This window comes from Aplidium turbinatum, chromosome 13, assembly GCF_918807975.1.
Source record: "Aplidium turbinatum chromosome 13, kaAplTurb1.1, whole genome shotgun sequence".
Lineage (NCBI taxonomy): Eukaryota > Metazoa > Chordata > Ascidiacea > Aplousobranchia > Polyclinidae > Aplidium > Aplidium turbinatum.
This window is the reverse complement of record NC_137484.1, coordinates 12,893,895-12,911,093: the sequence shown is the minus strand read 5'-3', so window position 1 is coordinate 12,911,093 and position 17,199 is coordinate 12,893,895. Positions and strand designations below refer to the sequence as shown.

Here is a 17,199-nt window from a genome sequence, read left to right as displayed (position 1 = left end):
ACATAGCCAACGCTCAATCAAATATCTTTATTCCCACTAATAATACAGTGCCTATATTGTAATTCTTATCTCAGCAACTCAGCGTTCTGCCATTGCTTTAATGATGGTGTTCACAAAGAAAACAGAAAAAATTTATCTGAAATTATCAGTAAATTACGATAATTATGTTATTGTTCTTGAACAAACACGACTAATTTGACAAGCTTGATGGATTTCACAGTATGCACATTTTTACTACCAATAACGCTTAAGATTACTGATAAATTTTCAAGCATTTTGCGTTTTTGGGAATTTTTTCAATTATTGCTGACTTTGCTGTAAACAGCTCGTAGAAAGCAAAATACAAAGTTTGGAATTTTTTATGGTATTTTCATTGGATTTAATTATTTTGCCTACTGCACGTAAGCGGCAGTGTAACTCAATTGATAAAAGCATCCAACTGGTATCTGAAGGTATAATTATAAGCACGGCGGTTACCTCAGTGGTTTGATTCTGGACTAAGAGGTTGAAGATTCGATACCTACTGCCGTTGTTGCGATTCTATTCATGCATTACTTACAAAAAGTTTTGTCCCTTTACAGTATATTATGTTCGATTTTTCGTCATGTTGATGAAAACAGTTCGTGCTGCATGGGATGGGGCAGCGCTAATCAAGAAAAAAAAAAATTATCGTTATCGGACATTATCGGCGATAATTTATCGTTATCGCTTAACTTTTTTTTGATTTATCGTTTATCGTTATCGCTTTAGGCATTTTTCGTTTATCGATATCGCTTAATTGAAAAATGAGTTATCGCGCCCAACACTGGGTACAGTCAGCTACAAAAGATAGTTAGCAAATTTTATGTAGAACATATTTAAAAAATACTTGTTTTGAAACACAATTGAAAGGGAATTAATAGGCTAAGCTGTTTTTCTTACCAAAGCCTTTGCAATAGGTTTGGTGTAAAGCGAGTATACGGATGGTTGAATTAACAAGTAGGCTAACAATGATCACGCAGTGAATATCCACGCCTGATGCTAATAGCCAAGGTTTATTAAATTGTTATCGGTGTATCGGTGGTGCCAATTGCCATTTTACGAGAAACAGAAGCCTTCTGTTGTTACACGCAATAAAAGCCTTTGCATCTCCTTTAGATGTCCCTGGCCATATCAAGAAATTGTAAACCTGCTGCGGACTTCTTGTGTGTCCATGACTGCCTGTCCGGGAAGCGAAGTTTTTTTTCCCACCAGATTTCTGTCTCATTTACATATTTTGGTAAAAGTTTGGATTAAAACCGTGTGAATGCAACATTTTCTCGTTGGCACGGTTGGTTCAGTGGTTTCATCCTCTGCCTAGTGATCGTGAGAACGAGGGTTCGACGCCCGTCGAAGTCAAACTTTTTTTTCTTTAAATTAATTTTTGCGGTGGTTAAGAGCTTTTCAAAAAAAGTAGGGTTAGGGAAAGCTTATATTTTATTATCATTGCAGAATTTCATTGGTAAATAGTTATTTCGCAATCTGAATCAACCAATCTCTCAAAACACTTTCGGAAAATCTTACTTTTAGAGTGACTAGAATCAATGAGACAGAAATCTCGTAGGAAAAAAAATTTCGCGTCCGGGAACCATTGGGACGAATTTTCAATGCAGCTCTATAGTCAACACACGTTGTTCAAATCTAGTTAGGAAACAAGCACGTTCTACTGTCACTACTTTAACTTATTAAAACCAAGTTAAAATTAATAAAAAGTATTTTAGCTCGAACTTGCAAGCATAGAAGGCTAGCATGAGCTGCGACGAAAAAATAAATTGATTTTACAGCTCCTGATTAAAGCTATGAGCTCGGAATCCTTAGTGGACATGGACAATAATTGCACATGGAGAGTGGTCGTTACAAGTTATAACACCGATGATCAAGTCACTTTTTTCGATCGATTTTAGCTTCAGCTTCAAGAATATTCGTTCGCTATTGTAGCACAAACAGCGTGGCCTATTAGCCTATAGGCCACGCAAAATATGTAATGCAAAACGTTGCAAAGAAACGAGAATTAGATGCTCTTACTGAGTAGTGGAAACTGCTAAAAAGGCACGACAAAGGACTTAGACGATGTCTTTTTCATTGAGCTGTGGATATCTTGATAACATTCTCATTCTTAAGCAATAACCATTATATTATAATAGTCGCACTTACCATTACATTATAATAGACTTAGTCGCACATTTCGTTGTCTGGCATCCTACAGTTTCTGTACTACGTTTTCTTAAAACATAAGCCAACTGCAGAAAAGCTTAGACTTTATTGAACGATACTATTTCTGTGTAAGTGATTCACATAAACGAGTTAAGTTGCATAAAGTTTACAAACAATCTTGCTGTTAGGAAAATTCACAAAAGAGGTAAAATGCATGAGACAAAGGAATAATCTCAAGGTTAAAAAAGCGAAAACATGATTTATACATAACAAAGAAACAAGTTAGTGCAAAAAAGGTGCCAGAAAACAAACTAGCCTAATAACACGATAACGATAGCCTGAACGTAGAAATATGGTTAATAAGTCACTTTGTCAGTTGGCCTAAACAACAAGGTTTACCAAAAGCGAAATAGCATAAAAAATTTTGCAATCGTATGATGCTCACTGATAGCTGAGCAACCAGGCAAGTCTACGTCAGCGTCTTCGTGCGTGTCAACTGAATGTACGTGATCGTAAGCATGCCGAGAGTGATTACTGACAAGGCAAGCACGTTAACCCAAAGATCAAATTCGGATAAAATCCCATTAGCTCCAATTCCCAACCGCTCATTGACAAATCCTTCTCCAGTTACAGTGTAACTAAAAACGTAACAGAATATGAGACGCGTGAAAATTACTGTAATTGAATTCAATCATCGGCAACGCAACCTTACGCATGTTGTTGCTTTAAATCAGTGATGAAAATAATCCTCACAGCGGGGCAACATTCTTTACCAAAAAGAAGCAAGAATGCCATGAAGCGAAACACGATATTTAAAAGTAAAATCGTCTGATGACTTCGGCTAACATACAAGTGCAAATACAACGTAAGTTACAAATCGTGCTGGCTTTCAGAAAGAATTCACTCCTACTCTTTTATAACCATCTCCTGCTCAGTAAACCCTTAATTATATGAGGGTTCGACCACCATGTATCGTGGTTTTAAAATCACAATGTTCCTCAGAAAAGAGGCAAGCACGCTCCTGATATTGTTCCAGTACTTACCAGGTCAGGTTGCCAATCGTCTGGATGCTTGTACTTGGAGAACTTGCAAGCTGCAGCAACGACGCTGCTCCTGACGTGTCCCCAGAAGTGATGCAGGTGCTGAAGTTCGAATGACGGAATTCGTTCACACATAAACCCTGAAAATAAAGTGAAAACATGAAAGTGAATAAATTCCGTCATGCACAATTGCACATCAGTAGACTACGGTTAGATGATATTTTAGACTTTCATCAACCTGTATTCCCTAGCTTAGCCTATAATCATAAATAGAAGTTATTTTTCACCACGAAAATCTACAATTGACCAGATTAGCATGAAATAGGAAAAACCATTTACAATTGGCATAGAGATGTTGCATTAATAGTTTTTGATACATAAACAATTGAAGACAGCGGAGTTAGATTATCAAACGTTTATTTAACTTTGCACTGATAGAAAGTCAAGTACCAAGATAAATGTTTAAAAAAATCAAACATGCGGTTGTAAGAACATTTTGCTTTGACCTAACTCGCCTCTTGATTCCACAAAAGTTAGGTCGTGTGGCACGGCCGTTCAACTAAGCCAGGACCTTTACAAAAAGACAACTTTATTTGCGCTACGGCAAGTATAACACAAATAATACAGAAAGCTGACCATAAATGCATATAAATTGCATCACCAACCAAAGCTACCAAAAGTCAAATGTCAGTTTATACAAACAAAAGGTAGAAGTCGTAGGACTGTAATAGGAAGAGAAGCAATTTACCGAAAATCCATATTGTGCAATGCTGAGGTACTTGATCCAAGAAAGCCATGGCAAAACTGTGTCGACATTGAGAAGAAGGCCGGCAAATAGCTGAAAAAAAGACACAATTATTTTAAGTAACTTGTTTTGTACACTGTAATCATAACGTTACTATCGACACCACGCAGCTAGGAATTTCCCACAACAAAATTCGTCACTTTTACATTGATTCAACGTCTACAAACGTTGCAAAAATGACGGATTTTGCTGTATGGAATGGTTCAACACAATTTCAAAACAAGTTGTGAGTTTTACAAGGGAAGAAGAAAGTTATACAATATACGTCACTAACGTGCATACGTCACATCCAACTTACGATAGAAAACACAAACGTGAGGGAGATGAAAATGCTCGCTACAGCGAAAGTGCTGAATGTGGAAGAAAAGAACAAGGCAATGGATGTCGCTGCGAAACCGGTTAAAACCAGAAGCAACATGAAAATGAAGAAGGCTCCAACGTCAGCTTTCATTCCTGCAACGACAGTCAATTGGATAACATTCACTGGTCTGGAAGCTGCGGCGTTGTAGTGACTAGTCTCGTCCTGTTGCTCAACACAACAAACAGTGTACCAGCCTCATTTTTTTAATCAAATATCGATTTCGCTTGTAAAGCATCTTCAGTTTGATATTGTCAAGAGCAAAATAATAATAAAAAATTCTTCAAAGGTTAAAAGTTTAGATATTATGATGTAACAAAGCATGTTGCGCCACCATGGAAACAATGAAACAAATTATGTGATCCATTATTTAGTAATTACTTCTTTAGTAATTTTCTTCTTTAGTAATTACGTACTAATGGATCACATAATTTGTTTCATTGTTTCCATGGTGGCGCAACATGCTTTGTTACATCATAATATCTAAACTTTTAACCTTTGAAGAATTTTTTATTATTATTTTGCTCTTGACAATATCAAACTGAAGATGCTTTAAAAGCGAAATCGATTTTTGATTACAAAAATGGGGCTGGTACACTGTTTGTTGTGTTGAGCAACAGGACGAGACTAAAGATAAGAGACAGTCAACCGCTTCAAGTGGACAGTTTGCTGGGTGGTTCACTAAAAACAGAAAAGTTTTATTAGTCAATTTGTAGTGACTGCCAGGGCCGTAGCCAGACCGCAGAGCAAGGGGGGGGGGCGAACTTTTTGTTAGGGGGGGCCGAAAAAAGTTAAATGATTTTGGCATTTTAACCTCTTAAATACCGGTATCCACAAAAATTGCAATATATATCATATTAGTGTTAAGACCAACAGTCAACACTGGTCTCTTATTTTATCCACTAGTTAAATCACGGCAACCATATTACAATGACCAGCATAACACAGCAATTGTTGACTTGTATAAATACCGATACTTGTTATGAGCAAAAACTTTAACTGCCTCGAAGAAGCTAGTGCCGAGGATTTTGATATATATGATTACATTCCGCCTATACACCCGTGAGATAGTCTATTGCAATTGCAGTCGCGGATGTTTGGATGCAAACCGTCTCATAAACAAGTCTAAATCGATAGATTTCGATACAGAATGTTCAAAGGCCATAAGCACCCAGTTTGCCTGTCTTGGTTGTAACATACTCCGTCTAGTGGGAGCGTCAACCCTTGTTAACACTGAGAATCCACACTCACAAACGGCAGTGCTAGATCCAAATGTAGCAATATCTGCTGCAAGGTTGAACACTTCACACTGGTTCACAGATCAGAAAACTAGAAACAAAATTTATTTACACTGATTGGATTGAAGAGAAAAAATAAGCACTGCTTAAAAGATTCATCATCATCACGTGCCGTCTCCGATCCGGAGGTTGGCTGTCACTTTCTTCCACAAGTCACGTTCTTCCGCTACTCTTTTTGTTTCTCCAATGCTTGACAAATCAGCCCACTGTACCACGTCATCTCCCCATGTTCGTCTCCTTCTTCCCCTGCACCTCTTTCCTTCCACCATACCTTCAATAACCAATTGATGTAGCTGTCCTGCCGCTCCTCTCAAAATATGTCCCGCGAATTTCATCTTTTGTTTTGCCAAGTCGTTTGCCCATCTATCTTGCACTCCAATTCTTTTCCTAATCGCTTCGTTTGTAATGTGTTTTTATATGATATTTTTAATATTCTTCTGTAGCACCAGAGTTGAAAAGCATTAATTTTTTTGTGAATTTCTTTGCTGTAGGTCCAACTTTCCCTTCCATATGACATGACTGGTTTGATGTAACAAGATAGAAGTCTCAGTTATAATTGTAAATTTATTTCTCCTCTTAAAAATTCCTTGCATTTCCAAAATGACGCTTTTGCTTGACCGATTCTTCTTTTTATATCATTGGTGCATCTTCCGTTTTGTGTAATGAGGGACCCTAGGTATGTGTACGTGGTGACCTGATCCAATTGTTCTCCTTCCAGATTAATTTTTTTTTATTATTTCCATTGTTTTTTTTCGATGAGTTTAAAAGATTACGGGTTTATATTTTGTATGCGTTGTCTTCAAAAACCACTTGCTTTACCACTGCACATTTTGCGATTTATCACTGCACAAATTTGGTTTATCTCTGCACAAATTGGTCATCACTGACCCTTAGGATTAGGTATGGTACCGAGAATAGCGACAGCTGATATCAAATAGCCTAATTTGTACCGGTTTGTAGGCCTGCTGGAAAACCATTCCCTCTTTGTTAGGTTATCATTCTTTCCCAAAACATTTTTATTTGGCACAGTTTCTGACAATTTTTCTACCAACCTAACACGTGTTGGCCTTGGTTGAATTGAACATGTTGAGGTTGCCAAAAGAGGGGTAGGGGGGGGGGGGGGCGAAATTGTTTAATCAACTTAGCTGTTAACTAAACAAAACAATTGTAGTTAATTGGGCCTAGGTTGGAGCTCTGCAACGGGAAAGATGGACAAAATCATTATACTTGTAGCTGTTGCTCGAGAATGTTGGGATTTTGCCAAGGGGGGCGAGGCCTCCCCCCCCTGGCTACGGGCCTGAGCTCTGCCTTAGCAAGCAATTCAACATACGCTTGAGACCTTGTATGGCTAAAACTTTCACAAAAATAGGTCTAACTTAAGTCCTTTTAAATTTACCTAAACCACTTTTGTGCCTCAACAACAATACAGGTATAAAGATCTAGCAAATCATTGATAAGAAGCAAAAGGTCACAGTTTCAATTACAAAAGACGAATTTCGCTGAAAAAATCAACTTTACGTCTGTTCACGAAATTATGGCCAAGTTATCTGTCTCCGTATTGTGACATAGATTGTCGCGCAATCGTGACGTCATCATTGCGATGCACTGTCACGCTTGAGCGACAATCTCTCGTCATTCTTTTTCTAAATTTCTAACTTGTGTTTTCCAAACGTGCTTCGTCTTCCTTTTACGATGTGTGAATCTAACGGACGGACGTAATAAGAGTGTGAAGTGACTATTCCACATCACAATTGAACCCGTCTCATTTTGACAATATACCATCTCAACTCAACACATGTGGAACTTGAGTCAAAAGTTAGAAAGAAGACAGGTTGGGTAACAGTTAATGCATAGCTGTTACCAGAAAGAAAGAACAACGTCTAAACCTTTCCCATTCGTCACTCACCGACCATCCAATACGTGACAGATCCAAAAATAAGCGGAGAAATGGTTCGCATTGGGATGAGGTCAGCAAAAAGCTTCGACAGGAAATACGAAACCACTCTGTAGTAACCAGACACGTATTCATGTCTGTGAAAGGCAAATGAGAATAAAAGTGCAAATTGAAACAGCGTTTCTTATACTGAACAAAACTCGAGTGATTAATGATGGGACTTTTTATGTTCGAATTCGAATTAAAAAATCCACCCGAAAGTTTAATCCTGGCAGTTTTGCATGAAAGCTTTGGACCACTAACGCATGCCCGGTCACCGAAATAGACAGAGTGAAGCTTCCGCTTTTTGAAGTGTAGTTGGGTCTGCACTCTGCATGTAGGTGTTCCATCTACACGGTGCCGCTAAATGGAGAGCTGTCCTTAACACGAGTTGCTCAAGTGCACACCTCTAGAGAGTTAAATCAATGTTGTGTGATTTTGCTATTCAGTTATTCGCAAAGTCAAGTGATTATTGACTTTGTTATTAACCGGTGCATTTGTGTTCATTCAGTGAGTATAAGTGCGCAACCAATACTTTTTACCTTTATAAAAGCACAGATGCTTTCAAGGGTGCATTGAGCGGTTTTCACCAGATTCAAAATATCAATTAAACAAACAAAATTGAATAAGACGAAGCAAATCTATTGCACGCGAAAACAAAATCACTGAATCTAAGTGAAGGCACCACATAAAGATCGCATAAAATATCTTCCAAGGAAATTTTGAAATATAACACGCTATTATTATAAGAGTCTATCAAAACCGTCATTGCGTTACCAAACAATTGACATGAGAAGTTACATGAAGATGTCTTTTTCCTTGTTGAACACTTCAATGGCGCTGATAGAGCTGAACATGAGGTTGGTGATGATGAAAAACAGAACACCAAAGCTGGAAAAGAACCATGATTATGAGAGTATATGGATCTTGCCAGTACAAGTATCCTGACGTGGAAAAAGTGGCATGTCGTTTGGAAACATCCCAGACAGCAAGACGTTGAATCAATGTTAAAACGACTGATTTGCTGTTTGGGATGGTTGTTGCCGCATCATGTCTCCGGCATTATTTGACGTGACATTTTAAGCAAAATTGGTTAAATTATCGCTATAAACCAGTCAGAAAATCAGCTTATTTTACATTGATTCAACGTCAACAGACGTGTAAAAAAGAACTGATTTACTGCCTGGTGAAGCGATTACCTTGTTAGGATGCTATGGTCAATATATCAACATCGTATCGGTGTTTTATTTAAATTTATTTCCTCTTCTTAAATTACGATTGAATTTAAGATAGTGTAAAAGCAGATTCTGTAAATACAACCCCGCATTTTTCAGTAAAATAATGTTGAACATAGCCAACCTCATGTGCTTGATTAAATTATCTTATTTCATAAACAGTCGATATTTATTGACGGTTTACCGATTTTGGGTGCCAGTTGAAGGATTGTCATCAACTTGATAAAATAGAAGTCCAAATATAACGCCCACAATTATGTTGATGGCAAGCTGAAAATTTTGTAATGTTATGATAATATACAGCAATGCTTTTGCATAAAAAGAACAAACAAAAGCCATCAATGCACAATGGGTCAGTGTTCGGTACAAATTCCGTTACTTAAATATAGTTCCTAAATTATTTTTTTTTTAAACGTATATGGTCAGGAATAAAAAATGCTAACATTCTCCTTGCAACAGACAAACACACTGTTGAAATATTCAATACTGCAACAAATATTTCAGTTGACAACCAGCCTCGGCTTACATTTCCAACTGACGCAAGTGGATTCCTGATCACATTTCGAAATGCCCGTTTCGAAAGAACACCAAATTGGTAGTAGAACGGGGTAGCGTAGTCGTCGTAATCATTTCTTTTCTTCCTTTTTTTTCCTACACCACACAAAGCAAGACTTTTCAATCTCAAATTTTGGGATATTAATTTGCAATAGAATAACGTCAGAGCAAAGACAAATCAAACGAGTGAAGATGGCAGTAAAGTTTCCAAATCTGCTAATCTTTGTGTTTTTATGCTTAACCAGAAACTGAAAAGGAATTATGAAAAAATTGCAACTAAAAATAAAGAGTCAGTGTACCACGAAAAGAATTTGGGATTTTATAAAAAAGTTTATCTGATGGTGTATACAACTGCTGAATCGCTGAAATAAACCTGAAGACAGTTCTAGTATCCTCGACAGTTCGGCCTGGTTCCCTGTGTGTATGTCTGAACTCATGAAAGAACTGGAAAGCTTTTCCGCCAACGTTGTATTATCGTTATCTTGCGTTTCGTCGAAGTTCTCTGTAGGATAGACGTTTGATCAGATCGAATCGCCGACAATGCAAAACCACATAAAAAAGCTATTTATATAAATTAAATAATCAAGTAATCTACAAATTTAATATTTCTTTAGGGCAGATTTATTTTTTGTGTGATATTCCAAAATACCCGATACATTTTCTTCTACGTTTTTGTTATAAACACAAATACTCGTAGGTTTAGTCACATATGCATAAAGCTGAAATAAAATCTACATACTCTAGTTCTAAATTTAAAATGTAAACTGTTTGAATGGTGATGCTTGTCACTTTACTGATAATGGCGTTAATGTTGCAACGTATTACGTTATTTTGATCATTAAACTTGATGCCAATGTTTACTTTATAACAACATGCGCAGAGGGCTTTAAGTCAAATGGCGACCTCAAAAGAGACGACCTCAAAAGAGGCGACCTCAAAAGAGGCGAGAGATTTTTGAATTTTTATGTTTGTCATTGAAACGTGAATCTATTTTTTGTAGCAAAATTTATATTTTAAACCGAACGTTGCACAACCAGCAGTATATTGCACCCGACAATCATCAGGTAGAAAGCTGGTAGGCCTGCAAAAGTAGACCACCTGACGTTTACTGCCTTGATAACCAGACAGCAAAATCCGTTATTTTTTCATTGCGACAAATAACACAAAAAAATCTGAACCGAAAAGAAAAATTGAACAAACAGAAGGCAAATGAAGACATCACACATCTTTCTGGGCAAAAACGACCTTCAAACATCTTTGAAAGAAAACAAATTATGAATACCACTGTATTTATTTACAGAAAAAAGTGCAAGTATTGTCAAGACTTTACATAACTACTGCAAAATACGGATTTTATTGTCTGGGTAGTGGGTAGTTAGAAAACCAATCTTATTTTAGATTCAACGTCTGCAGGCGTTTTTCTGGCTTAGAAAATTTTGACTGCTGTAAGTAGATGAAGTATTAAGTAAGTAGATGAAGCTGTAAGTAGATGACGTATTTGAAGATTTCGATGGAAAAGCAGATAAAAATATTTTGCAAATGAAGCTTTTGAAAAAGTTGTTTACCAGAGGCATCTTCTATAGAGCTCGCAAGCGCTGTCGAATCCCCGTTGATGACGTCCAGAAAGAAATCGGCCGGATTGTTATGTTCTTGACAGTGGTAGCCTGGTAGTTAGCAATTGAAAGTTGCTATTAACAAGTTTGCAATGTCTTTATTTAATGGTAACTGTTTAGTTAAATTACCAGCTTTGCACACGCAATCACTATTCCTTCACACCTGCTTGTACATGGCGGCTTTGGCCCAACGAAGATAAACTTATTTAAATAGGAATTTTCTGTCTTGATATGTTTGAGCGCAAGCCAGACAGCAAATCAACCGATTTTTACATTGATTCAACGTCTGAAGAGGCAAATGAGGGACAACGAAAAAGAACATGATTACAAACGTGATACGTTTCCCAGAACAAAGCGGGCAAATACTTCTGTTACGTAATATTTTGTCGCCTCTGTAATGTCACTTCATGTTACGTAACAGTGTTTTGTAACGACAAGAATATGAAATCAAGATATTTACCAAGGCTTTCGAAGTAAGGAAGGACTGCCTCGTACGACCCATGGTAGGCAAGCCTGCCCAATGAAAGCAACGTAAGCGAATCGAATAATCTGAAAATGCTGTAGCGAGGTTGATGTATGGAGAGTATTATGGTCCGACCTTTCCTCCCCATTCTGTAATAGAAAAATATAACAGTAGTTGAAGTTTCAAAAGGTTTTTCTTTTATCATTGCAATGCGTAATTATTTTATTCTCGGACTGGAAGCAGAGACAACTGGACAAAAATGACGTCACTTCGTCGTATCCGGGCATACGCCTGATGGTAAAACTTGAGGATAAGTAGACCAGAAAACAAGAAAGCCAATCTTTATCTTTTTCCATGTCAGAAAGTTCTTTTCAAGACGTAAAAATGATCAATGGCAAGATATATTTTGTCACAAGATCGTGCATTCGTGCAGGTCACCTCTTGAGGAGCAACATAACAGCGTTGGCTGTTGAAGCATCCAGTCCGGTGGTGGGTTCATCTAGGAACAAAACAGTTGGTGCAGTGATCAGCTCTATTGCAATGGAAGCTCGTTTCTTTTCTCCTCCAGAAATTCCTCTGATCATCTCGTTGCCAACCTTGACAAAAACAAAAAAACAAAAAAAAATATTGGTTTCTGATTTGTTAGATTGGTATAAAGAAAGTACTTTTTGTGCAATGTCGTTGAACCTTGTTTGATTGTGAGAGAAATCACGAAGTGAGTTTTCAAGAGAGGGTACTATTTTGATTGAAATCTTACTTTCGTGTCGGCACATCCAGTGAGACCAAGATCGTACAATATTTGATCGATTCTCTGGCTTTTTACGTTCTTAGAGACGGACTTCGGGATTCGAAGGTTTGCCGAGAACCAAAGGTTTTCACGAACAGTCAAAGTTCCAAGAACAATATCTTGCTGGAATTTAAAGAGGCACCATAAAGTTTATGAACTCTCACATTTAATGTTGGGAATGCAGATGCATACGCCAATACCGACCTAAAAAATGAAAACCAGTTAAAAGTAAATTACACAACCCGTACCGCGTACACTCTCGAGCCAAATTAAAAATTTCATAGCAGAATCAACGTGTTCAATTAGTGGCCAAGTGTTAATTCACCTGCACGACATAGCCGCTGATGCGTTTGAAGTTTTTTGGCAAAGGCGATCCATCTATTAAAACTTGGCCAGACAATCCGCTGGGATCTTTTCGTCGAGCAAGAATATCCAACAGGCTGTAACACAATTGTGCAACACCAAGTTGCAATCACAAAGTTTTGCATTATTTCGAACTCGGAAGCACATGGACATTTTGCCATGACGTGGCCATTCTCAAAAACTGATAACAAAATGGCGCCATTTTTAGGTCCTGATGACATTTTTAATTGTACGATTGCAAGAATTCAGAAAAGGCACGCTTCGAACAGCAGCACCCAACAAGCACAGAACGTCCTAAAATTGAGAAGATAAAGCATTGGTTGGATCGGCCTAATAAACACTATTCTGACATCAAACTTTGGATCACTTGCTGAGCTATATGATGATAGGTTTAACAGACTAAGCCAACCTGTTTGTGTTTCAGCACGGTTTTCACTCAAAGCAAATAACTGAAGCAACTCAGATCATCTAAAAATTGTCTGTGCAAGTGTGCAGTGTGCACACTTCACTAACTTCACAATGCAAATAGGAAGATAAGCTGTTGTCACGGTCATTCACACGTGAAATGTAACTATCGCAAGCAACGCAGAGCATACTCACGACGACTTCCCACTTCCAGTCGGCCCCATAATCGCATTTATGCCAGGCTTCATCATACCACTGAAATGTTAACGCAATTTGTTACCTTTCAAACGCTGTTACAAAAAAAATATTTATACAATGTTGAATTTAAGTTTTTAATAAAATTCAGGCATTTGAGTAAACGTAACATAAACAATATGCATTACAACAAACAAAAAATTTGCAGTTTATATGAACAAGGAAATTTCAAACATATAGCAGCTTTGAGCAATCGGACCCTACAACGTTACAAAAAAGTCATATAAGATATAACTCAGCATAGTACAAGTCCAGATACCATGCATCCCTGTACAAGTCATCACACAAAACTTAGAAGTCCTCATGACCGGAGGTGTAGTTGATAAGACGAAAGGACAAACCACCGTCCTGGTAAGTGAGGTGGTAAAATTAAGTCCACAATTTACTTGGGTTTTTAATCGTAAGTGGATTGTACTATAACACTGTTTTATGGCCAGTTGCTCTCTTTTAGCTAAGTTTTCCCTTAGACCGCCCACCCGTTTGCATTACTGCATATAGCTATGATCAAAATATAAGATTTATATATGGCTGTGTTCAGTTGTAGGCTTACTGGTAAATATTGGAAATTGTGAAAAACAAAACCAGACAGCTATGCTCACTTTCAATTACAGTATAATAATAATAATAATGTTTGTTTTTATATAGCGCTGTATCAATCGCAGAATGCGTTGCTCCTCAGTGCTTTACAAAGCAGACAGTGTCAATGCAGCCGTATAGAGGCACAACTGAGTACAGTACATTATTACCGGAATCCATTCCATTGCTCAATGCCAAGCAAGAATTAAATTCAGTACCGTTATTAAAAAGTCTTTGGTATGACCTGACAGGGTATCGAACCCATGCCTACCAATTCAGAGACGGGCACACTAACCACTAAGCCACCGAGCTGGTTCAATTCATTCAGATCTTTACCAGACACAACCGTGTCTCATAATATTCATCACACTTGAATCTTCTTAGGGCTAAGACATGTAAATCAAACATAATTGCATTGCTACCTCAATATTTTAGTTTTTCAGACCTTTTACCACTAAGTGGTGCAACATCACAAACTGGATAATAAACTTGCTCCACATTAAACCACAATTTTTGATTTCACAATAACTTGCTATATACAGTGCTTTGATCTGAAACAACTGCCAGTGCAGGATGGTTTGGTGAATGATATTTTTGTCGAAGGTGGTGATGGACAAAGATGATTTTTATTCAAGAAACTCCTGTGGCAAAGCACTCTGGCCAGCAATACGTTTTTCCAGAAAACAGGTTTAGAACAGTGTCAACCATGTGTCAAAATAACAAAAGAAACAGTATCATTAAGCATATTTAGTATCACAACAAGCACAAACTCAGCCAAGCTTTCAACAAAACCTCTTCTGCAATCTATGTCAACAAGATTTCTAAAACTCCAATTCCCATGTGTTGCTGTTTGACCTACAATTGCTACAATGCTACAATTTCACAAAGCTGCAATCTTGAGCGTATAAGTTAGGCCTAATTTGTCTACTGTTGTTTGTTGACTGTTTTTTTGTTGTTGTTTCATTCGTCTACAGCTGTTGGAAGTGGAGTTGCTCACCACACACAGCACTACGGTATTACAAAACGAAACAAATAACATCAATTTTTATTTAAAAATTGTTTTCACAGCACATCAGTATTATTTCACTTACCTGACGTTTGTTAAAATGGTTTTGGAATCCTTTGGCCTACAAGAACCACACATGCTTTTTGGGATTTGGACAGTGTAGTTGATGTCATGAAATGATAACACTGTTTGCTTCACCTCTGTTGAGTCAACATTGAGTGATAAGGATGACACTCCATCTGATTTCTCCTTAGTTGGTTTTTCCAACTGAATTATGTCATTAACCTTGCTCATTTTGACATAGCAGAAAACCACACTGCTTTAACAAAATGCCTGTAATTAACAATTATTATCAAGAAGATCATCTTGTTGCCAGCTCTGAAAGATGGTGTTTCTTATGTATAATTGATATTCTCAATTATAAACTAGACACATTGCACTCACCAAAATCTTTACGTGCATGCCATGTTATAAGCCTAGATTTGTCAAAATGTATGAAAAAACAACCTTGCTTTGTGAAAATTGCACAGATAAATCCATAAAAATAACTTAGTAGACAAAAAAGCAAATGCTCAGTAATGTTTTTTTATATTTTAGTTCAACATCTGTGTAGCCATTTCAAAACACTTCTGTTCATAACTTAATAGGCTAGCCTACTCACTTTTATCAGGTATTTTTGCTATTCTCAACAGTTATTAGCAAGGATGAAATACAACTGGTCTGTGAGCCTCATACTCCTATCTTGTGACTATCGTCTCAAAGTTAGTGTGCATTAAAACTTGTCAGAACAAAGCCTTCACTCCTATGGAACAGCTACAAAGGGAAACAACAATATAGATACCGTAAAGCTGTGTCAATGCTGCTCATACTGCAGCACAATATAACACTAGGCGACTTTAGCTAAAGAGCTGATAAACCATGTATGGCAGCTCTAGTCGTCTATTTTTCTGGGGAATATTATCTAACTATCTGGTGAAACAAAACTCAGTGTGACAATATACCGTAGATACTGCCATGTGTGTTGTCTCACTTACTAAATGCCTGCATTTCAAACCACAGGGCAATATTTTTATTATTCTTGGCATCCATTCCACAAACTTTCGTCTTGAAGAAACCATTTTGTTAGTTTCTCAATGGGCACTCCAAAGTGGGTGCAACCTAATTTGTACCATGAACAATTCGTACCGTCAGTTCGTACCTTGAAAAGATCGAGTGAAAAAATTAAAAAAAGCCGAAGTCGCTGATCGCAGTTTCCGCAAACATTTTAAAAGGGTTAGGGTATCGAAGTATCGGTTAGGTATCGGTATCCGCAAACAAACAAACTAAAAAGATCGAGAGAAAAAATAGAACAAAGCCAAAGTCGCTGATTGCAGTTTTCGTTTTTCTGCAGTTTCCGAAAACATTTTAAAATTTCCGGTAATAATCCTAAGAGTTTGCCGAAGTTGCTGATCGCAGTTTCCGCAAATATTTTAAAAGGGTTAGGGTTAATCGGAGTTTCCGCGAATATTTTAAAAGGGTTAGGGTTGATCGGAGTTTCTGCAAACATTTTAAAATTTCTGGTAATGATTCTAAGAGTTTTTGTTTGTTTGCGGAAAATTTTAACATGTTTGCTGAAACTGCGATCAGCGACTCCGGCTTTTTTAATTTTTTCTCTTGATTTTTCCAAGGTACGAACTGACGGTACGAATTGTTCATGGTACGAATTAGGTTGCATCACTCCAAAGTAAAGCCAAACGACCACTTATTTTCAAGGCAGTGGCTATTTGACCGGCGCCAGTCTTTGAATCTGAAACACTATTTGACCGGTCATGACGTCACTATATAGGCATTTTTTTCTTTTTCTCTTTCAAAGCATAAGACGAGAAGAGTATATAACTTCTAAATTCAACACCTTATGTTCAACTGATTCTGTGGCGCGTAGGATACGTATCGGGCTGGTGCTCCAGAGGAATTAAGTTTGATACTACGCGGAAGCGTTCTTTTTTTAATTTTTAACTAAATTTTGACCCGAAGTGACTCAATCAATCAATCATTTTATTTTTCGTCATTTTTAACACGTCCGGGACGAAAAAGATACTAACTACAAAAATCGATATAAACCTACCAGCACGTTAACGAATGGGAAAAGGTAGCAAAACCTTGAAAGGTTTAAAACATGCCTGAATAAAAAATTATGTAGTAGGCTATATATCAGTAGTTAGCACGGCCACAAAACCCAAAAAGACAAATAGCAAAAAATAAAACAGAAACAGAGAGAAGCACACATGTAGTAATGAATGACAGTCTAATGAAAAGTGTTGTGGATTGAATTTGCCATCGTTAGGCTTCTGCATTT

The 17,199-nt window shown here is 37.3% G+C and overlaps 1 protein-coding gene across 1 annotated transcript; it reads right to left on the bottom strand.

Annotated features, from left to right (window-relative positions):
* Positions 1-2,259: 2,259 nt before the first annotated feature.
* Positions 2,260-15,652, bottom strand: LOC145781785 (broad substrate specificity ATP-binding cassette transporter ABCG2-like). The gene is made up of 17 exons (XM_082593457.1): positions 15,526-15,652; positions 14,950-15,197; positions 13,223-13,282; positions 12,585-12,699; positions 12,230-12,382; positions 11,911-12,068; positions 11,470-11,621; positions 10,887-11,060; positions 9,770-9,919; positions 9,368-9,492; positions 9,026-9,111; positions 8,408-8,497; positions 7,580-7,704; positions 4,316-4,470; positions 3,961-4,050; positions 3,216-3,352; positions 2,260-2,810 (listed from the first exon to the last, which is right to left on the bottom strand). Exons 2-17 carry the CDS (start codon positions 15,156-15,158, stop codon positions 2,642-2,644), a joined length of 2,148 nt encoding a protein of 715 aa, XP_082449583.1. The 5' UTR covers positions 15,159-15,197; positions 15,526-15,652; the 3' UTR covers positions 2,260-2,641.
* Between the last annotated feature and the right edge of the window lie 1,547 nt (positions 15,653-17,199).

Coding starts and splice junctions, on each gene's coding strand:
- LOC145781785 (XM_082593457.1), bottom strand. CDS start 15,158: ATGAGCAAGGTTAATGACATAATTCAGTTGGAAAAACCAACTAAGGAG. Junction 11,061..11,469: donor TCCTTACTTCGAAAGCCTTG/GTAAATATCTTG, acceptor GCTAACTACCAG/GCTACCACTGTCAAGAACAT. Junction 2,811..3,215: donor ACGATTGGCAACCTGACCTG/GTAAGTACTGGA, acceptor TTACGTTTTTAG/TTACACTGTAACTGGAGAAG.